We start from the raw sequence: 21,664 nt of genomic DNA, 5'->3' as shown, positions 1-21,664 counted from the left end.
ACTGTTGCAAGATACACCTGTGTTATATTTATATCATTCAGTTTGGTTTCTCACCCTTCCTAAAAAGTAGAGAAAAATTCCATGTGCGCCAGGCATGGTGGCTCACGCCTGTAATCCCAGCACTTTGGGAGGCTGAAATGGGTGGATCACCTGAGGTCCAGAGTTCGAGACCAGCCTGGCCAACATGGTGAAACCCTGTCTCTACTAAAAATACAAAAATTAGCTGGGTGTGGTGGCTGGCGCCTGTAATCTCAGCTACTCGGGATGCTGAAGCAGGAGAATAGCTTGAACCTGAGAGGTGGAGGTTGCAGTGAACCAGGATCACGCCATCACGCCATTGCACTCCAGCCTAGGTGATAGAGCAAGACTCCGTCTCAGGAAAAAAAGAAAAATTCCATGTGCACAGCTAGTTTGGGTGTTTATTTTTACCAGTACTCTTATAATTGCCTTAGGTTTAAAGTTACTTGGTTTTGTTGGTATCTCCCAATTCACGGCTTGCTCTAAAGCATGTATTTTTGGGGAACCAGTTTAGTAATGTTAAAGTTCTGGACCACTTAAAACAACTAGAGCAATACTTCTCAAACTTCATTGTTTCAGAATCACTTGGTGATCTTGTTAAAAATGTACATCAGATTCATAGTTCTAGGAGGGGGCCTGAGATCCTGCATTTCTTTTTTTTTTTTTTTTTTGAGACGGAATTTCGCTCTGGCACCCGGGCTGGAGTGCAGTGGTGCAATCTCAGCTCACTGCAACCTCAGCCTCCTGGGTTCAAGCGATTCTCCTGCTTCAGCCTCCCAAGTAGTTGGGAATACAGGTGTCTGCTACCACACCCAGCTAATTTTTGTAATTTTAGTGGAGATGGGGTTTCACCATGTTGGCCAGGCTGATCTCAAACTCCTGACCTCAGGTGATCCACCCACCTCAGCCTCCCAAAGTGCTGGGATTACAGATGTGACCCACTGCACCCAGCTGGATTCTGACAAGCTCCCAGGTGATGCTGATGTTGTTGGTACTGGAAGGACTTAAGAGGGTTTGTTAAAAAAGAAAATTTAAAGTTGAGTTAGGCTGGGCGCCGTGGCTCATGCCTGTAATCCCTGCACTTTGGGAGGCTGAGGTGGGCAGATCACCTGAGGTCGGGAGTTCGTGACCAGCTTGACCAACATGGAGAAACCCTGTCTCTACTAAAAATACAAAATTAGCTGGGCGTGGTGGCGCATGCCTATAATCCCAGCTACTCAGGAGGCTGAAGCAGGAGAATCACTTTAACCCAGGAGGCGGAGGTTGCAATGAGGCAAGATCACTCCATTGCACCCCAGCCTAGGCAACAAGAGTGAAACTCCATCTCAAAAAAATAAAATAAAGTTGGGTTAGTGAGTTTAAAAAAATAATAATTTATATATCTAAGTTAAGTAATTAAATACCAATAGATTTATAATAAAATTAGTAGTTCTAAAAACAAACGAAAAAATAAAAAATTTAGTAGTTCTGGCCAGACTCAGTGGCTCATACCTATAATTCCAGCACTTTGGGAGACTGTGGCAAGAGAGTTGCCTGAGCTCAGGAGTTTAAGACAAGCCTAGACAACATAGTGAGACTCTTTCTCTTAAAAAAAAAAATTTTGTTTTTCCTAAAATCAAGTTTATTACTCAGAGCAAAAGTTGCCCATATAATACGTTGCTCTTCAATTTTATTTCTGCGTGGTTATACAGTCTGAATGACTAGTTTACAATCCCAGGTGGTATTATAAGTTTTGCTTTTACTGGCCGGGCATGGTGGCTCACACCTGTAATCCCAGCATATGGGGAGGCTGAGGCAGGCGAATCACTTGAAGTCAGGAGTTTGAGACCAGTCTGGCCAACATGGTGAAACCCTGTCTCTACTAAAAAAAATACAAAAATGGCCAGGCACGATGGCTTACGCCTGTAATCCCAACACTTCGGGAGGCTGAGGAGGGCAGATCACTAGGTCAGGAGATCGAGAACATCCTGGCCAACATGGTGAAACCCCATCTCTACTAAAAATACAAAAAATTAGCTGGGGGTGGTGGCGCACACCTATAGTCCCCGCTATTTGGGAGGCTGAGGCAGGAGAATCTCTTGAACACGGGAGGTGGAGGTTGCAGTGAGCCAAGATCACACCACTGCACTTCCAGCCTGGCAACAGAGCAAGACTCCATTTCAAAAAAAAAAAAAAAAAGCAAAAATTAGCCGGGTATGGTGGTGGGCGCTTGTAACCTCAGCTACTTAAGAGGCTAGGGCAAGAGAGTCGCTTGAACCCAGGAGGTAGACATTGCAGTGAGCCGAGATAGCACCACTGCTCTCCAATCTGGGCAACAGAGTGAGTGAGATTCTGTCTCAAAAAAAAAAAAAAAAAAAAAAAAGGCGGGGGGTGGGGGATGTGACTGTTGGAAGGGAAAAAGTCCTCGCTGACAAAGAAATGACACTAATGAAAACAAAATCAAGAATGATCCACTGGTACCACAGATGATAGACAAGCTTGTCAGTGAGCAGTTCCCTACTTCTTGCAGCAAAGGGGAACATGGGCTAAAAATACTTTAGAAAAATCAAACGGCACCTGCAACACACTCTTAAAGGCCAAGCTTGCAAACTATTCCTTCTCATCCATGCTGCTCAAATGTGAAGGAATTCTATATAAGGCTAAAATCTAGTGAATCTTCTCACTTCAATTTCCACCTCTCTGGCTCAAGTCATTCTTGTGACTTAGCCTCCCAAGTAGCTGGGATGATAGGCACATGCCACCACACTGGGCTAAATTTTGTACTTTTAGTAGAGATGGGGTTTCACCATGTTGGCCAGGCTGGTCTTAAACTCCTGGCCTCAGGTGATTCACCCACCTTGGCCTCCCAAAGTGCTGGGATTACAGACATGAGCCACTGCGCCTGGCCCTCACTGCTGCTGCTTTGTGGAATATAGCTTTTCTTCAAGTGAGACTAGGACAATCTCTTCATATTCTTTTAGTTCCTGGGATGTTTTACAGTACTCTGTCTAATCACATCTACATCTCTAGACAAGTGCTCCATCATGCTTTCAACAGTTGTGGTTACCGGTGCATAAAAATTCACCAAGAAATACCCACCTCTGCTGTGCTGTTGACGAAGATCTTATAAGGAAGTGCTCATTCGCCCAGGTTTTCCAAGTCCCTCACTATTGCTCCTCTGTTCATCAGGGCTTGTATCATACTTTTCAAAGCAGCAGTAGTCTCTGGCTGCGGCATGGTTGTCAAGATTAAAGCCAGCTTATAGCCAGGCATTCCCAGAGGCTCAGTGGGCGGCTCAGAACTGGACTGGTTCCCGGGAAGCAAAGGAGCAGGATGGCAGGGACCTGGAAGTGGCTGGGTTGAATGGCTGCTGGATAGCAAAAGCTACAAAAAATTTTTAAAAATTAGCCAGGCGTGGTGGTGCCTCCTGTAGTCCCAGCTACTCAGGAGGCTGAAGTGGGAGAATCACTCACTGGAGCCCAAAAGGTCAAGGCTGCAGGCTGCAGTAAGCCATGATCTCACAGTTACACTCCAGTCTGGGTGACAGCAAGACATTGTCTCAAAAAAAAAAAAAAAAAAAAAAGATCAGTAGTTCTGTGCCCCAGCACAAACCCACAATAGTATCTATCTTGAGCTCCTCTTTCCCCTGATATATATAGTTGACCTTGGAACCATACATTTAAACTGCACAGTTCCACTTGTACGTGTATTTTTTTCAACCAAACACAGATCAAAAATCATGTATTCAAGAGATGCAAAACCAGAGTATATGGAGGGCCGACATATATGTGGTTTCTACAGGACCAGCTGTGGGACTTGAGTATGAGCAGATTTGGATATACAAAGGTGGTCCTGGAACCAGTCCCCCGTGTATGCCAAGGGACAACTGTATTTCTGAATAGTATGCTTTTCCTGCACTTTTTTTCTTCAGTGAATTTTATACATCTGTTTTTGTTTCATGGGTACAGTATCTCTCTGACAGTATTGATTGTAATTGTTTTGGATGTTTACATCTGTTCATAGTATTTCTTGTTTTCTTAAGGTCCTTTTTTTCTGTTTTTGGTGTCTTTCATGTTAGAGGCTTGGTGATCATTGAATGGATGGGCATTCATTTTAAAAAGGAAGCAGGCTGGGCGCGGTGGCTCACACCTGTGATCCCAGCACTTTGTGAGGCCATGGCGGGCGGATCACCTGAGATCAGGAATTTGAGACCAGCCTGACCAACATGGCGAAATCCTGTCTCTACTAAAAATGCAAAAATTAGCCGGGCATGGTGGCAGGTGCCTGTAATCCCAGCTACTCAGGAGGCTGAGGCAGGAGAATCGCTTGAACCCGGGAGGCGGAGGTTGCAGTGAGCCGAGATCATGCCACTGCACTCCAGCCTTGACAATGAGAGTGAGACTCCTTCAAAAAAATAAATAAAATTAAAAGGAACCATTTAAAAGCTGGATGAAAGCTCTAGATTCATGGTGGTTACCTGTTGGACTTCACTGTAGCATCAGACTTAGACTACCCTTTTCACTTGGGAACACTCAAATGTCAATCTCTAGGGAAGAATCTTCAACCTGCTGCCTGGTGGAGAGGCTAGAGGCAGGAATGCTTTTTAGTTTTTGGATTCTTGGTGTTGAGGAGATTGGGCTTAGAGTCCCCACAGTTCTATACATAGTTTTTTTTGTTGTTGTTTGTTTTTTTAAGACACAGTCTCGCTGGAGACTCTGGAGTTGCTGGAGTGCAGTGCCACGATTTAGGTTCACTGCAGCCTCCACCTCCCAGGTTCAAACTATTCTCTCTCATGCCTCAGCTACCTGAGTATCTGGGATTACAGGCATGTACCACCACACCTGGCTTTTTTTTTTTTTTTTTTTTAGACAGAGTCTCACTCTGTTGCCTGGGCTGGAGTGCAGTGGCGTGATCTTGGCCACTGCAGCCTCCGTCTCCCGGGTTCAAGTGATTCTCCTGCCTCAGCCTCCCGAGTAGCTGGGATTACAGGCACCTACCACCATGCCTGGCTAATTTTTGTATTTTTAGTAGAGACAGGATTTCGCCATGTTGACCAGGCTGGTCTCAAACTCCTGACCTCATGTAATCTGCCCACCTAGACTTCCCAAAGTGCTAGGATTACAGGCTTGAGCCACTGCACTGGCCTAATTTTTGTATTTTTTATAGAGATAAAGTTTTACCATTTTGGCCAGGCTGGTCTTGAACTCCTGGCCTCAATTAATCCGCCCACCTCAGCCTCCCAAAGTGCTGGGATTACAGGTGTGAGCCACCACACCCAGCCATATACATAGATTTTTACTTATACTTGTTTTCAGCCTAATACTTCACCCTCTCTGCTGTGACTGGGTATTCTTGAGTCGGGAATCTCTGTCATTGATTTCTCCAGAGAACAGTCTCCTGATGGGGAAGCCCAGGGTGAGGCTGATATCTAGCTAATTTGTATATAGATTTCTAGGGAATTCCCCTATTTTTCAGATCTGTGGTTGATACTTGCCTCCATAGTGAGCTGATACTTCAGTTCAGAGGCTCTTGGGAGTTGGGAGGAGCAGATTTTCTTCCCTGTTGTCTGTAACTCCCACTGCAGATTATAACTTTTCTGCCCCAAGTCGTTTATCTCCCCTGTTCGCTTTCATCTTTTAAAAACGTTAAAATCTTTCATAGGCTGGGCATGGTGGCTCACTCCTGTTAATCCTGGTACTTTCGGAGGCCAAGGCAGGAGAATTGCTTGAGCCCAGTTCAAGAACAGCCTGGGCAACATGACGAGACTCCATCTCTATAAAAAATTTTAAGCCAGGCTCGGTGGCTCACGCCTGTAATCCCAGCACTTTGGGAGGCCGAGGTGGGTGGATCACCTAAGGTCAGGAGTTCAAGATCAGCGTGGCCAACATGGTGAAACCCCGTCTCTACCAATAATACAAAAAATTAGCTGGGCGTGGTGGTGCATGCCTGTAATCCCTACTGCTCAGGAGGCTGAGGCAGGAGAATCGCTTGAACCCGGGAGGTGGAGGTTGCAGTGAGCCGAGATCACGGCACTGCACTCCAGCCTGGGCAACAAGAAGGAAACTCCATCTCAAAAAAAAAAAATTTTTTTTTTTCTTTAAATATTAGCTGGGCATGGTGGTACATGCTTGTAGTCTAAGCTACTGAGAGGCTGAGGTGGGAGCATCACTTGAGCCCAGGAGGTCAAGGCTGCAGTGGGCTGTGTCCGTGTCACTGCACTTCAGCATGGGTGACAGACCAAGACCCTGTCTCAAAAAAATAATAAATCTTTCCTAGACTTTTGTTTCCTCCCCTGTTGTTTCTCAGTTAATACTTTATTTCTTTTCTGTCATTTTAAAGATGTTTTTGGAAGGGAGAAGAGATGAACATTTATGGTCAGTTTATCATTTTCAGTAAGCTTCCCAGGTGATTCTGATACATACTGAAATGTGAAAATCACTGGTTCAGAAATTTAAGAGTATAGATTGGACCTAGGATAAAGCTTTTGGCTGATTTTCAGGGATCTTTCTTAGTACTGTTATATCTTTGGATTAAATTAGGCCTTTGCCGCCTCTTTGACATTTAGTAGATCTGCATCACTTTTTCTGTTTTCTCTTGCTTTCCTCAGCTTCCTTGTTCATAAGCAAACAAAATAAAACAAAGCACCATAATGGTGAAGAAAAAGCCTCTGTTCAAATCTTTATTGAATACCTGCTCTGTGCCAGGCCTTCTGCCGTGTGTTTAATATATGATTATTAGCAAACGGACATAGCTCTTTCTCTCAAGTCTCATTAGACTTTCCAGTTGATTGCATGGCTTTATATCATGTGTGGTATTTAGGGAAGAATATATTACCTTTCTGACCAAACTGGTTATATGTCTTATCAGAAAGTTATGTATACTAATGCAGTCCAATTCAGATGCAGACCGTCTGGAGTTAGTGTCAGACTCCACAGGTTTAAGGGCACAGTTCTCAACAAAACTGTGTTTACTTCAGATGCCAACAGCAAATTCTGGGGTCTTCAGGCCACCCGTATTTCTGACCAACTGGCTGCAGATCTGTAGGCTTCTATGACCCCTTCAGGTTTAATAATTCCCAGAATTACTCACAGAGCTCAGGAAAGTGCTATACTTATTATTACAGTTTTATTATAAGGGATACAATTCAGGGCTGGGCACAGTGGCTCATGCCTGTAATCCCAGCACTTTGGGAGGCTGAGGCGGGTGGATTACCTGAAGTCGGGTTTGAGACCAGCCTGGCCAACATGGTGAAATCCCATCTGTACTAAAAATAGAAAAATTAGCTGGGCATGGTGGCGGGTGCCTGTAATCCCAGCTACTTGGGAAACTGAGGCAGGAGACTCTCTTGAACCCGGGAGGCGAAGGTTGCAGTGAGCCAAGGTTGCACCATTGCATTCCAGCCTGGGCAACAAGAGCGAAACTGTCTCAAAAGGGGGTGGGGGGTGGGATACAATTCAGGACCAGCCAAATGAAGAGAGACATAGGTGAGGTCCAGGAGCATCCTGAGAGCAGAGCTTCCATGCCCTCTCCTTGTGGAATAAGAGCATGTAAACACAGCACATTTATGTGTTTACCTACCAGGAAGCTCCAGTGAGCTGCTGTGTCCAGAGTTTTTAGTTGGAGTTTGATCTATGTAGGCATGATTGAACTCAATCACCCGTCCCTCTCCCTTCCCCGTAGTAGATTAGGCTCAAAGCAGTTGGTTTTTCTGGTGATCTGCATCCATTCTGAGTCATAGTGTTGGCATAAATTTACTCATGATGGGTTCTGGCCCACTCCTGTCCAATTCAGGAAATTCCAAGGGCTTAGAGGTTACAGACCTCCCAGGAACCAGGTACAGAGACCAGACAAATTCTGTATTTTACAACAGAAATGCTGCCAGTTTTTAAAAACTGCCCTAGAAGCCTTTCTCTGTCCTTGATTTGAAAGTTCATTAATTCTTTAGTTTTATACTCAAATCCTAAATGGCAAAATTTGTTTAGCTTCCTACCTTCATTGCAGTAGAACAACATTCACAGCCTCAAGAGTTGCTTCAAAAAAAGTTGATGTGGCTGGGTGTGGTGGCTCATGCCTGTAATCCCAGCAGTTTGGGAGGCCAAGGTGGGCGGATGGCTTGAGGCCAGAAATTGGAGACCAGCCTGAAAAACATGGCAAAACTCTGTCTCTACAAAACATAGAAAAATTAGCCTGCCGTGGTAGCGTGTGCCTATAGTCCCAGCTACTCCAGGGGCTGAGGTAGGAGGATCACTTGAGCCTGGGAGGTGGAGGCTACAGTCAGCTGAGATCACACCACTGCACTCCAGCAGGGTCATAGTAGAGTGAATGGTGGAGACAGACTTGACATTTCTTTTCCTAGGTCAAAGGTCGCGATAAACATATCAATAATTTGAAAAAGAAATGCCAGAAGGAATCAGAGCAGAACCGGGAGAAGCAGCAGCGTATTGAGACCTTGGAGCGCTACCTGGCTGACCTGCCCACACTGGAAGACCATCAGAAGCAGAGCCAGCAGGTAGCAGCAATGTCTTGGCATGCCTGGGGTGATCAGGGAGTGGCCAGGCAGGGGAACTTTTTCATCATCTGCTGTATGCAGTTATCTGTGACTTCCTGAAAGGAGAATCCCAAAGCAGTCATGTCCAGACTCACAATTGTCAGATTTGTAACCAGACTGCAAATTTTTTGAGGTACCCAGACAGAGTCTTCCTTATGTTGAAGTGAACCCTAAGTTTCTCTTCAAAGAATCAGTATGTTCAGCTCTCTTACTCTTTGATTCACTATTTTAAAGTTTAACTTCCTGGTTCTCTTCACCCTCTTGCTTTTAGTTTCAGTAAACAACCTTTTCCACCAGTTTTCATCAGTAGTTCACATATGTTTCCCTGGTCACCTGCTCCGTCCTGACTCATCCCAGTTACCTGCTTTGACCTGAGTCACCCTGGTCACCTGCTCTGACCTAAGTCACCTTTAGTTACCTGTTCCTAATTGTCCTTCCCACCAAACTACTCACCCCACCGTTCTGGCTCATAAACCTGCTCTCTTTAAAATAGCCAATCAGAATTAGCTTAGACTGTGCGGTTCAACCCTAGCCAATAGGGGAACGACATAGCAGTAGGGACTACTTGCGTCAGGAATAAGAACTCCTTCCCCTCCCCTGTCCAGTTGTGCTCTCACCATTGTTCCATCTGCGAGGAGCACCCTTTCTGCAGACAGTAAAAATTGCCTTGCTGAGGAAATTAAATATATGTTTGACCGCTATTTCTTTGTGACACCGAGGAACAAGCATTTTGCATTTCTAACACTTGGCCTATTTGACCTAAACATGGGATCCTGTCTCTCAGCTTAAGGATTCTGAGTTGAAGAGCACAGAGCTGCAGGAGAAAGTGACTGAGCTGGAGAGTTTGCTGGAGGAGACCCAGGCAATCTGCAGAGAGAAGGAGATTCAAGTGGAAAGCCTGAGGCAGAGAGAAGCAGAATTCTCCTCCACTGGACATAGGTAAATAACCCTGTGGGATTGAGAGGAGTGGAGAGTTAGTTTTTTGTCATAGCCATCCTGCTCACTTACCTGTGTGACTTTGGGTGATTTGGGAAAATAATTTTACTTATCTGAGCTTTGTTTTCTTTGGACTGTGAATAATAGGAAAGCTGCTTATGGGAAGCGGTTTGTTTTTTTTTTTTAATTTATTTATTTTTTTTTTTTTGAGACGGAGTCTTGCTCTGTCGCCCAGGCTGGAGTGCAGTGGTGCGATCTTGGCTCACTGCAAGCTCTGCCTCCCGAGTTCACACCATTCTCCTGCCTCAGCCTCCTGAGTAGCTGGGACTACAGGCGCCCGCCACCGCGCCCGGCTAATTTTTTTTTGTATTTTTAGTAGAGACGGGGTTTCACCGTGGTCTCGATCTCCTGACCTCGTGATCCACCCACCTCGGCCTCCCAAAGTGCTGGGATTACAGGCGTGAGCCACCGCGCCCGGCCGGGAAGCGGCTTTTATATGTTTGGCATGGAGTATGGATGCAGTGGGGGCTTATCTTCATAGCCTTTGTAAGGATCTAACCCAGTGCCTGGCACATAATTCTTAGTATGTATGTGTTAAATAAATGAAAGCACTTTGTAAACTGGGAAATGAGGTATCTGTATACTTTCAAAAGTGGGTACTGGTGATAAGAACTGAGAGTTATCCACAGTTCGAGCCATGTAGGCTAAAGGCTACCAGGAGCCTTTCTCCTCAGCCCTAGGGATTGTTCTCCATTGCCATGACAGGTTCTCAGAACAAAACAAGATGCCATAATGTACTCTCAGGGTGTCTTGGGAGCCTTCTCCATATTAATAGCAGTTTCTGAAAATAATGGTGTGTTTCAACAGCCTCTTGGACCAAATCCAGTTTCTAATGGGATAGATTGGATTTCTCATCCCATATTTAACCACAGTGTCCCTGTTGTTTATCTCAGTAGATGGGCTTTGCTATAAGTAATTGTAGGGACCCACTGGAGGAAACCATTGGTTAGAGTCAGAAGTAGGGTTAGAGGACAAAGTTGGCTTTGCCTCAGACTGTGTGTGCCAAGAAAACAGCTTTTGTATTTTCCGAACTTCCTGCAATGTACATGTATGACTTAGAATCTAAATACATGTGATAAATATGTATTTTTTAAATATCAAAACAAAATACACAAGAGCCTTGGGCAGGTAGAGAACTGGTGTCACATTGTATAGATTCTGGCCCCTAGGGAAGAGAATTAACATACACTGAGCAGCTTTTATGTGGCACCCCATATATTACAACAGACCCAAGTATTATCCCCAGCTACCGCTTGGACTAAGTGTCTTGCCTCAAAATGTGCAATAAATAGCAGAACCAAGAATCAAAGCCACTTGTCTCTAACTTCAGAGTTCTTGAAGAGGCCACTGTCTTTCAGCCTGCAAGATAAACAGTCTGTGGAGGAGACCAGTGGAGAAGGTCCAGAAGTGGAAATGGAGTCCTGGCAGAAGCAATATGATTCGCTCCAAAAGGTGACTGAGGGTGTCCAGGCTGTAACGGAGGGTAGGCTGGGAGGAAAGAGAAGATTGGGTATTGGGAGGGAGACATGAATTCTTGGCTTTTGGCTATCTAGGATTTGTTACCAAGAGCTTTTCTTTCTTTTCTGAGAAGTCACTCTGCATAGTAATTTGTATTTAGATAGTCATCCTTTGTAACAGGCAAACTTTACTCATTTAGAATATAGGCAAAAGTAAGAGGAGGGGTGATATGCCTCTGAATATCTAGATTAGATGACCCAAAATGGTGCAGTAAAGTTTGGTGCACTTTATTCATGGCTCAGGCCCATACAGAAACCCTTGAATTGAACAGAGTTCTAACCAGTGAGGTGCCCTGGTTTCTTAATTCAGCAAAGACGAGGGAGCCAGGGGCTGGCTGGTGAAACTGACTGCAGGTCAGTAAAAAAAGAAGACCCGTAAATGATTCAAAGAACACCTGCAGTCTTTAAAAGACAAGAAACCAGGCCTGTTTAGGGTCCCTTCTTGGATAATCAGTATGACCAGAGCCGTAAATAACAACCATCATAGTGCTAGAAATGGCAAGCTTCATTAAACTGAATTTTTAGCCATGTCCTTGTACCAAAGAACAAGAGTTTGCACTGGCTATTTATAAAATTGATTCCACTGGCCTGTAGTTATTAGGGTGAGAGTTCCCTTTCCCCCAGTAGTGGTCATGTGTCCACACTACATTCCTGTATGAACCTTTGTGATTGGAGCACAGTACTGTGAAGCTAGTTAGCCAGGATTAGGAGTCTGGTTTATATTTCTATAAGTAGAGTTCACTAATCTTTATCCTGGTCTCACTCTTAATGGTCTAATAGCCAGACCACATGTCCTAGTGCAGCCCCCTTGCCCTCTGTCCTCACCATCAGCCTTGTGCTCGCAGCCTTCCTTGATAACTTTGCCTTTCAGATTGTGGAGAAGCAGCAGCAGAAGATGGATCAGTTGCGCTCACAAGTACAGGTGAGCAGGAATCCTTGGGACATGGTGGGCAGAACTTAATGATGGAATCTCTAGAATTTAGCCAATATTTATTTTGTTCTCTGCCATGCAAGTTGCTCAGTGTTAGGGATACAAAAAGAATGAGACCCAGTCAGTGCTTTTGAGCCTTGCTGAGAGGACACAAATATAGTAGGGAGTTTCAGCACAGCACTGTGAGAGCAGTCCCCACAGTATCCTTGGGGAGCACAGGAGAGTCAGTGGGAGGAAGGGAGGTAAAAGAGAGGTTTCTGGAGATCCTGAACCTAGAAGGATGAGGAGTTAGCCAGGCAAAGAAGAGGAGCTGGATAGGATGTGTTGGATTCCACACAGGAGGAACAGCATGAGTGGGAACATGGAGACATGAAACAGCATAGTTTGAATGTGGTGCTGCAAGCAGTTTGATACTGCTGAAGTATCCATTTTAAGATGGTAAATGGAGACCTGGGCATTCTAGGCTATGGAAGGGCCTTATCTATCAACTAAGTTAGCTTTTATTCTTTAGGTAGGTGGTGGGCATCTATTACAGCATTTTTTTTTTTTTTTTTTTTTTTTTTTTTTGAGACGGAGTCTCGCTCTTGTCGCCCAGGCTGGAGTGCAATGGCGCAATCTCGGCTCACTGTAACCTCTGCCTCCCGGGTTCCAGCAATTCTTCTGCCTCAGCCTCCCAAGTAGCTGGTGTTACAGGTGCCCGCCATCATGCCCGGCTAATTTTTGTATTTTTTGTAGAGATGGCGTTTCACCATGTTGGCCAGACTGGTTTCGAACTCCTGACCTCAGGTGATCTGCCCTCCTCGGCCTCAAAGTGCTGGGATTACAGGCGTGAGCCATCATGCCCAGCCTATTACAGCATTTAATTGGGATGTGATGTGGTCAGGTTTGCAACTCAGGCTCAAATGTGGAAGATTGGCATCCTGGAGAGAAGAAAGGTCCAGGGGGACTGTTGGAGAAATTCTCAAGAGAGATGATGAGGGAACCTGGCATAAGGCAGCATAGCAGTGGGGAGATGTGAGGGGACAGATTTAAGTGACTTTAGGAGGTAACATCAAGTGGAATCAGTGACTGACAAGATGTAGGGGTTGAAGAATAGGGAACAATCAAATAAGACTCCAGGTTTCTATTTTGGGCCAGAGTGGGAGTGTCTTTAACTGGGTTCTCCAGGAAATCCTGGGTAAAGCAGGTTCACTCAGCGTCTCTTTGGACTCTAAAAGTTTTCACACCAAAACACCCGAAATGCACTCATTTTGAGGGAATAAATGGAGGCTGCAGTCTTGCCTTTGCCATCATGTGGATTGGGCTACGTCTGTCTGGTTCACCTCTTTCAAGTCCTGTAAGGAGGTAGTCAAGCCTGGCAAGCATTTTAATATATACCCATTTAAAATCCCAGGATTTTAGTAGAGTTTTTAATGGATCTCAAAATAGGTTTCCCAGAACCCTTGGGGTTCTGCAAAGTTTGGAAAAGCCTGACGTTTTAAATGGCACATTTACCTATGATAAGACTACTTAGGCAAATTAAAATAACAGGTGAGGCCGGGCACGGTGGCTCGCGCCTGTAATCCCAGCACTTTGGGAGGCCGAGGCGGGCAGATCACAAGGTCAGGAGATTGAGACCATCCTGGCTAACAAGGTGAAACCCCATCTCTACTAAGAATACAAAAAATTAGCTGGGCATGGTGTAATGCACCTGTAGTCCCAGCTACTCGGGAGGCTGAGGCAGGAGAATCGCTTGAACCTGGGAGGCGGAGGTTGCAGTGAGCCGAGATCACACCACTGCACTCCAGCCAGCCTGGGCGACAGAGTGAAACTCCATCTCAAAAAATATATATATATATATATTTATTTATCAGGTGAATTTGTTGGAATTAGATGGATTCATCATGGTCACTTTGGCTATTTCATGATCACGAGGTGTTTTCCTTGGCAGTTTTTTTTTTATTAATACCAAATGAGAAATATAAAACAAATTTCACACTTCATTCAAATCAGTTTAAAATTTTGAGGAAAAATTGAATGAAGAGAATGAGAGGCAGAAGTTTAAAAGCTTAAATATCTCCCTTCCCCTGACCGCTCCTACACACACAAACACAGACACACTTACACACAACTCACTAGATTAGGTACCTGTGAGTATGCTCTCCTACCCCTTTCCGTGTCTCTGAACAGCATTTAGTAGACAGTATTGTCAAGAGCACTTGACTGTTAACTCCTAAAAGACAGGAACTATTTGGTGTTCTACTTGATGCTGGTCACAGTAAGCGCTCAGTAAATACTGAACTCAGCTGAATAGCACATTCCCTGCCCTCAAGAAAGTTATGTTTGAGTGGAGCGAAGGATCATGTGCATAGCCAACTAGAATATTAAGCAGATGTACTCGTAAGCCATGATGGATATGATAGCAAGGTAGGATTAGGATTAATTAGACTGGATTTGCAGATTGAAGACAGCTCAGGTGAGCCTTGGAGGTTTCCTGGAGGTAACAGCAGAAGAGCAGCTTGAAGAAAGGAAAAGAAGTGAGCAGAAGCATTGACACTGTAGCCTTCAGGGATGAGGGCCAGTCATTCATCGTGGTGGTGTAGAGGCTGGCCATGTGGAGGGTGGAAAGAGATATGACTAGAAAAGTAGGTAGGAGCTACAGCGGCCTTGAATGCCCTGCTAAGAAGCTGACCTCTATTTGGTATGTGGTCAAGGGCTATAGTAGAGTTTAAGTGGGAGGTCACAAATCAGGACTGTTCTAAAGTGATTTCTTAGGAGGGTGTAGGTAGGGTGAGTTGTCATTATATAGTCCAAGCCAACGGTTATATTGTCCGAACCAGACTTGTTACCCCTACTGTGTTCCCTCAACATCTTGCTGTGTGATTTAGAGCCTAGAGCAGGAAGTGGCTCAAGAAGAAGGAACAAGCCAGGCCCTGAGAGAGGAGGCCCAGCGAAGGGATTCAGCCCTGCAGCAGTTGCGCACAGCCGTGAAGGAGGTGAGCAGCATTAGTCAGACCTCTTGGTTTTGCCTGCACAAACCCGGTTTCTTTGTTTGCCCTCCCCATCTCTGCCCCAATAAGAGCCCCAGTGTTTGAAAGGGAAAGGTCCCTACTGAGCTTTGGGGGCAGAGGAAAGGTGCATTGCATCATTCTTTATATTACAGACCCTCAGCCTGTTTTAGCGTGTCCATAATTATTACCTAGGAATTTTTTTTTTTTTTTTTAAAGACAGAGTCTTGCTCTGTTGCCAGGCTAGAGTGCAGTGGCGCGATCTCGGCTCACTGCAACCTCCGCCTCCCAGGTTCAAGCGATTCCCCTGCCTCAGTCTCCTGAGTAGCTGGGACTACAGGCACGCGCCACCACGCCCAGCTAATTTTTTGTATTTTAGTTCCTCAAGGTGGGGTTTCACCATGTTGGCCAGAATGGTCTTCATCTTCTGACCTTGTGATCTGCCCACCTCGGCCTCCTAAAGTGCTGGGATTACAGGTGTGAGCCACTGCGCTGGGCCCAGGAATGCTTTTTGATGGGGAGAGTCATTCTCTCTTCCTTCATCTTCTTGAAGCCACAAGTTTCTGGGGTTGGGGTGTGGAGAGTTCAAGACTGAGGATTTGGTGGCCTTCATGCACTAAACAGAGCTGTCAGCAGGGGGCAACCAAGTTCACTGACTGGCCTAGTGCCTAGGAACGAACCTCCTTGAGTTAGGATTGTCACATGGCCCAGTGTGCGTGGACGGCCTGGGACTGAAAGACGGACTCTATTCAGACTCTATAAAAACACAATCAAGGTAGGAAGGGAAGGAAAGTGGATTAAGCTGTCAGGAAGAGAGGGAAGCAGACAGACATACGTGAATAGATGGTTTTTCTAATAAAGTCTGACTCCACTGAGGTGAGAGTTTGAAAAGGCAGGACTTGTTCCAGGGCTGGATCCTCCAGGTTCCAGCTTCTCCAGCCCCCCACCTAGTGGCTACTAGCTGTCATATTGTCTTTCTTACGCTCTTTATTCCTCTGACACACTGTGATCAGGCTGGCTGGTGGCCACTTTTGTCAGGGTGGCAGGGAGAGATTGAAACCAGTGTCTCCTCAGATTTCACGGTTCACATTAAGCCTTCTCTAATAGCCTGGCTAACAGAGTTGGCTGAGGGACTGGCTTGAGATAGAGTTCCTAGGGGCGGGAGCATCTTCTCTGGTTCTTGAACAGAAACTTGGATGCTGATGATTCAGAACCAGTTGAGGGTTGGCTTCCTCTCCAGTGCTAGAGCCCTGTGGGCCCAATCTACCCACAGGAAGAACCAGGGCTGATATTGATAGTGGGAGAAGTGCTAAAAAGCCTGTTGGCAGGGGTAGGGTTGGGGAAGGAGGGACACTGCTTATGACTCACCCATCCCTTCCACACCCACACACTCATGCACAGATACTCTTCCTCTCCCTGGGCCTGAGTTAATGTGCTTACCCATCTGTCTGCTCAGCTTTCAGTGCAAAACCAGGACTTGATTGAGAAGAATCTGACGCTCCAGGAACACCTGCGCCAGGCCCAACCAGGGTCTCCACCTTCACCAGACACGGCCCAGCTGGCACTTGAGCTGCACCAGGAGTTGGCCAGTTGCCTTCAAGATCTGCAGGCTGTCTGTAGCATTGTGACCCAGAGGGCCCAGGGCCATGACCCCAATCTCTCCCTGCTTCTGGGCATTCACTGTGAGTCCTCAGATCAGTCTGGGGCCCAGGAAGGAGGGTCCTTCTTTCTCTTCTCTCCCCCATCCCGCTTTCCCATATTCTTGTGGTAATATGTAGATAGAGTACATAGGCCTGGCCACTGCCCTCTGGACATTTATTTGTTTCACAAAGTAGGTGTTCACAAATCTGTTTTTGGAAACAAGCTATGGGGTACTTGCATGCAGGACAAACTAAAAGTGGACCTTCAGCAGCAAATTAACCCACTGTTCCCAGATGCTTTTTTTAAAGTGCATGTCCCAAGACTGTGGGTTCAAGATACTGCGTATCCATACTGCGCCCTCCACATGAAAGTGTCTCGTAACTAACATTCTCTTGAAATGCTCTTCTCCCCAGCAGCACAGCACCCAGAGACTCAGCTAGATTTGCAGAAGCCAGATGTGATCAAGAGGAAACTAGAAGAGGTTCAACAGCTGCGTCGTGACATTGAGGACTTAAGGACCACCATGTCAGACAGATATGCCCAGGACATGGGAGAAAACTGTGTCACACAGTGAGGAATTCTGGGGGATTCCCCCAGGGAGGAGCTGGGCTGCTGAGAGCCTAGTCCAGCAGGTTTCTGCCCTGACATTCTCTTGTCTGCTATTCCCAGAGAGAGGTCTCAGAGGGGAGGGGAGAGCCTGCATCTGGGGGCCAAGGGCTGATTAGGGAACTGTGTCCTACCCCACACTGGCATGTTGGATTACGTTTGTCCTGTTAATTCACTCTTGACGGTGAGTTACTAATTAACTTTTGGCAGGTACAACAGATAAGTCCTCACAAACTGTTCCCAGCCCTAGGCTGACATGAGAGACGAACAGGCTGTCCACCTTTCTTCTCCATCCAATGGGATGGATCCATGTTCATTCCCACTTCACACCTTGGTCCTGCTGATCAGAGAGCTCATCAGAGGGGCCTGGAAAGGCTGAGCAAGTACCAGTAACAATGGCCATTTAAGAATTCTCAGGCCCCATGTGCCAGCCTTCCTGGGAACTGAGCTGGCTTTCTGGGTTTTCTCATGCCTGGTCTCACTGCTTCTTCCTCAGGGCTCTTGTTCTCCCAGAAGCCTCAGGGTAACGTGTTGGTTAGCACGTAACTACTAGGATTGGGGCCCTAGGGATTATAGCCGGGACTCTAATCTGCCTACCATGCCATTTAACAAGAGATCCCACTCTCCAGCTGCCTTGTGTCCCTAGGGCCCTGGCCATGTGTTTAGCACAGCCCCTTTCTCCTTTGTTCTCAGGCCTTCCAGGTAGTCCCCTTCCTGGACTTAAGAGTGCTAACTCTTCTCTGTGGTTCTAGCCTTGGGCAGAATTATATCCCAGAGACCACAGAGCAACTGTCAAGCTGCTTACCCCCTGACCCAGGGCTACAGCCTGTGCCCAGCCCTCTAATTTGTGCCTCTCTTGTGTTGGGGGCAGTGGGGGTTATTTCTTTCCCTTTCCTGCTCTGGCCTCCTTGAAAGTTCAGAGTACCCAGTACAAGTCAGCTTTAAAGTACAGCTTTTAGTGTTTCCTGGGTTGTTTCTCTGGGACTTTAGGGCGAGCCCTTTGCCCTCTGGTTTTTCTTGCCTCCTGGTTTAGGGAGCATCTCACACTTGTTAGTATCTGGTTGTTGGGCCAGCCATGCCTCCTCTAGATCTGGAGCCAGGCCAGGCAGGGGCCACGTGTGGGCCAGTCAGCCACTATAAGATTTTTGCTAAGCTTTGGGCTGTTGGCAGCATCTTGGACCTCATGCCTGGGCCTGAATGAGGCTCTTTCTTAAGTGTTTTTACAAGTTTGTGTTTTATTTATGGAGTGACTTATCCCTTCCATTCAGAGCAGCCCCACCCAGCCAGCCCTTCAGCCTCTGGGCTCCTGCCTCTTAAAGGCAGAGCTGCCTGGTTGGTCTCCACCCTGTGCATTGGGAGCCCAGCCACCATGCTCACGGGTATCTTTCCTCATAAAGTTTATAACCAGTTATTTATATGAATCTTTGTTATGTCCACTTGTTTGTATTGCCTATTTTGATTATAAAATAAAGTATCTTAACAGACTCCTCAGTTTTCCATCCCTTCCATCACCACCAGCACGCTATTCTACCCCTCACTTTGGCTTGTTAGAGCCACACACCGGGGTGTTCAGCCAGGTCCCCCAGGCAGCAGCATGGAGGAACCTTTGGCAGGTCCAGCCTTATGTCCCTATCTCTGCCACCTCTGCTCCTCTGTCGTTCTGTAGAACCAGATCTCTTCCCACTCACTTTATGTTGGGCAAACCTTCCCTGAGTCATAGCAGAAGTTTGTCACTGGAAAGTTTCAGCAGCCCTCTCAAGAAGTTGGCAGCCTCTGGGTTGCTGTGAGGAAGTGGCTTTACCAGAGCAAGGGTTGCCTTTCTGGGCTGTTACCTGCCTGGGCCCTGGACCAGGGAGACATCTGAGAAGCATTATGTTGAGTGCCAGCTAGGTCTCCAAAGTTGGGCTGGTTGCTGGAGTCTGCCCCCTCAACCCCTGAATTCTTGCTGGGGGTAGTAGCAGTTTGGGAATGCCATCTGCAGCATGGAGCTGGGGTTGAGCTTGGACCACCCCAAGACCAGGGGGTGGATCTTAAGGGTCAGCTTGAGCCTAGGCTCTCGAGTCCTGACACCACCCTCTACCTCCACGCTTTCCAGCTGTCAGCCTTGGTCTCCATCTGGTTCCTTGAGGGTGTGGCCTCTGCGTCCTGCTACCACCCTTGTCTAAACCTTCCCACCTGAGTGGAACTTGGGGGAAAATCTCTAAGCATAGGCTCTTCCTGCTGTCCTATGCTTCCTATCCCCTAGGGTTAGTGGTGCGTGTTGGGTGGCGGAGCGGGGGTTCCCTTGGAGCAAGGTTCCTTAGTTTGGGAACTTTGGGTCTGAAAGCAGCTCAAGCCTTCCAAAGCCCCAAGCTGCCCTGTGCTATTAGGGCACCTCCTCCTGGAGACAGCGGCTCTCGTGGCTGGGGAGTTGGATGCACCAAACCTCTGTGCGACTGGAGAGGGAGGCTTCTGCCAGACCGTCTCCCGGGCCTGTCCTGCCACCCAGCCCCTCCCCAGTCTCACACTGAGCTCCAGATCAGGGAAGGGCCGAAAAGGACGAGCAGAGCAGCCGCAGAAGGGGCGCCCTGCGTGGGACGGGTCCGTTGCGCGCCTGGTCACCGAGAGGGAAGGGAAGGGGCCTCTGGCGCGCGGGGCGGTGTCGCGCAGGACCCGCCCCGCCTGCCCGCGCCGCCCATTGGTCCCGAGCGTGATGACTTGCGGGCGGAGCAGGAAGGAAACCGCTCCCGAGCACGGCGGCGGCGTCGTCTCCTGGCAGTGCAGCTGCCGCTACCGCCGCCCTCTGCCCGCCGGCCCGTCTGTCTACCCCCAGCATGAGCGGCCTGCGCGTCTACAGCACGTCGGTCACCGGCTCCCGCGAAGTAAGTGTGCGCCCGGACTGGCGCTGGGGGAAAGCGCAGGGCTGTGTCCCGGTGCCTTGGACCCTGGCGCCCGGGACCCGCCCCCAGGACGGGGGCGGGGTGGGGGGAGTGCGTCGGCGAGGTGCTGGGCACGATCTCCCGGATCCAGTCTCGAGACCCCATCCTGAGCGTCTTCATCGGGCATCCTGGGTCCTTTGCAGCCGCAGCATGAACTTCCCGTGCCCATCCCCCATCAACCCCACACCCATTCTCTGCACTCCCACTACCGGGCTGACCCTGACCACGACCGCAGCCTGCTCTTCCGGGGCCTGCCCTCCCCTCCCCTCCCCACCCTACCCTGAGCCTGACCCCCTCCCCCGTGGTTGATAATCCCTCTCTTCATCCTGCACCACCTCAAGCCTGACTCATCCTCCCAACTCCTAGAGGCCAGAACCCTCCCCTAGTGTGGAGGTGAATGGGGAGACAAAAGCTCCTGGTCACACTCTCTCTCACCCTGCCCAGTGTTTCCCTCATAAATCCTCCAGCCTATCCACTAACCCCTACCCACCCTCTGTCCCCAGATCAAGTCCCAACAGAGCGAGGTGACCCGAATCCTGGATGGGAAGCGCATCCAATACCAGCTAGTGGACATCTCCCAGGACAACGCCCTGAGGGATGAGATGCGAGCCTTGGCGGGCAACCCCAAGGCCACCCCACCCCAGATTGTCAACGGGGACCAGTACTGTGGGGTATGGGCTGGGGGACTGGGGGGTGGGGGGAGCGTTGGAAGAGAACTCTGGCCAGGGTCAGATCTGCCACAAAGCACTTGGGCCCCCTGCATTCAGGTGACCACCCCTCACCTCCCCTTCTCCAGGACTATGAGCTCTTCGTGGAGGCTGTGGAACAAAACAAGCTGCAGGAGTTCCTGAAGCTGGCCTGAGTCAAGCCTGTCGAGTTCCCCTGCTGGACTCCATCACCACACTCCCCTCAGCCTTCACCTGGCCATGAAGGACCTTTTGACCAACTCCCTGTCATTCCTAACCTAACCTTAGAGTCCCTCCCCCAATCCAGGCCACTTCTCCTCCCTCCTCTCTAAATGTAGTCACCTCTTCTCCATCTAAAGGCAACATTCCTTACCCATTAGTCTCAGAAATTGTCTTAAGCAACAGCCCCAAATGCTGGCTGCCCCCAGCCAAGCATTGGGGCCGCCATCCTGCCTGGCACTGGCTGATGGGCACCTCTGTTGGTTCCATCAGCCAGAGCTCTGCCAAAGGCCCCGCAGTCCCTCTCCCAGAAGGACCCTAGAGACAATTAAATGATGTCCTGTTCCATTGGCACTGTGTCTGGTTGGTTGTGGCCTGGGCCTCCTGGGTCCCTGCCCTGGGCAAGGTTGGTAGTTGTGACTGTGCTGAGACTGCTCTGTGGGAAGGGTGGCTGAGCTGTTCTCTTGTGACTGTCACCTCTGTGTTAGTGCATGTTTGGATATGTCTGCACACAAATACCTGTATGGACCAGTGGTTTCTGGAGATGTCTGGGTGGGCCACCCTCCAGTTCACATGCATGTGTCCATATCATGCTCGTGCCTTGGTGTGTAGTGCACA

General features: G+C 48.0%; 2 protein-coding genes and 1 pseudogene across 5 annotated transcripts in view; 2 read left to right on the top strand and 1 right to left on the bottom strand.

The window, feature by feature from the left end:
- The window catches only part of CEP85 (centrosomal protein 85), a 44,529-nt gene extending 25,821 nt beyond the window's left edge, over positions 1-18,708 (top strand). For 2 of the 4 annotated variants that reach the window (XM_054499350.2, XM_063658048.1), the window contains 7 exons: positions 8,354-8,506; positions 9,330-9,484; positions 10,900-10,993; positions 11,930-11,980; positions 14,857-14,964; positions 16,433-16,658; positions 17,034-18,708. In XM_054499350.2, the coding sequence (XP_054355325.1) occupies positions 8,354-8,506; positions 9,330-9,484; positions 10,900-10,993; positions 11,930-11,980; positions 14,857-14,964; positions 16,433-16,658; positions 17,034-17,191 (945 nt within the window). In that variant the 3' untranslated portion in view covers positions 17,192-18,708. Of the gene's footprint in view, positions 1-8,353; positions 8,507-9,329; positions 9,485-10,899; positions 10,994-11,929; positions 11,981-14,856; positions 14,965-16,432; positions 16,659-17,030 lie in introns of all 4 variants that reach the window. The other 2 variants (XM_054499320.2, XM_063658038.1) reach the window with 1 other exon arrangement.
- LOC129043008 (small ribosomal subunit protein bS6m-like) lies at positions 2,830-3,270 on the bottom strand (annotated as a pseudogene).
- Positions 18,709-19,622: 914 nt separating the features above from the next.
- SH3BGRL3 (SH3 domain binding glutamate rich protein like 3) lies at positions 19,623-21,400 on the top strand. The gene is given in 5 exon segments (XM_054499463.2): positions 19,623-19,724; positions 19,726-19,918; positions 19,921-20,084; positions 20,645-20,812; positions 20,938-21,400. Coding segments are annotated over 5 exon segments (678 nt in total). The 5' UTR covers positions 19,623-19,637; the 3' UTR covers positions 21,004-21,400.
- The last annotated feature ends 264 nt before the right edge of the window (positions 21,401-21,664 follow it).

The sequence above is a fragment of the Pongo pygmaeus genome, chromosome 1 (assembly GCF_028885625.2).
Source record: "Pongo pygmaeus isolate AG05252 chromosome 1, NHGRI_mPonPyg2-v2.0_pri, whole genome shotgun sequence".
NCBI classification, from domain to species: domain Eukaryota; kingdom Metazoa; phylum Chordata; class Mammalia; order Primates; family Hominidae; genus Pongo; species Pongo pygmaeus.
This window is presented reverse-complemented; position numbering and strand designations above follow the sequence as displayed.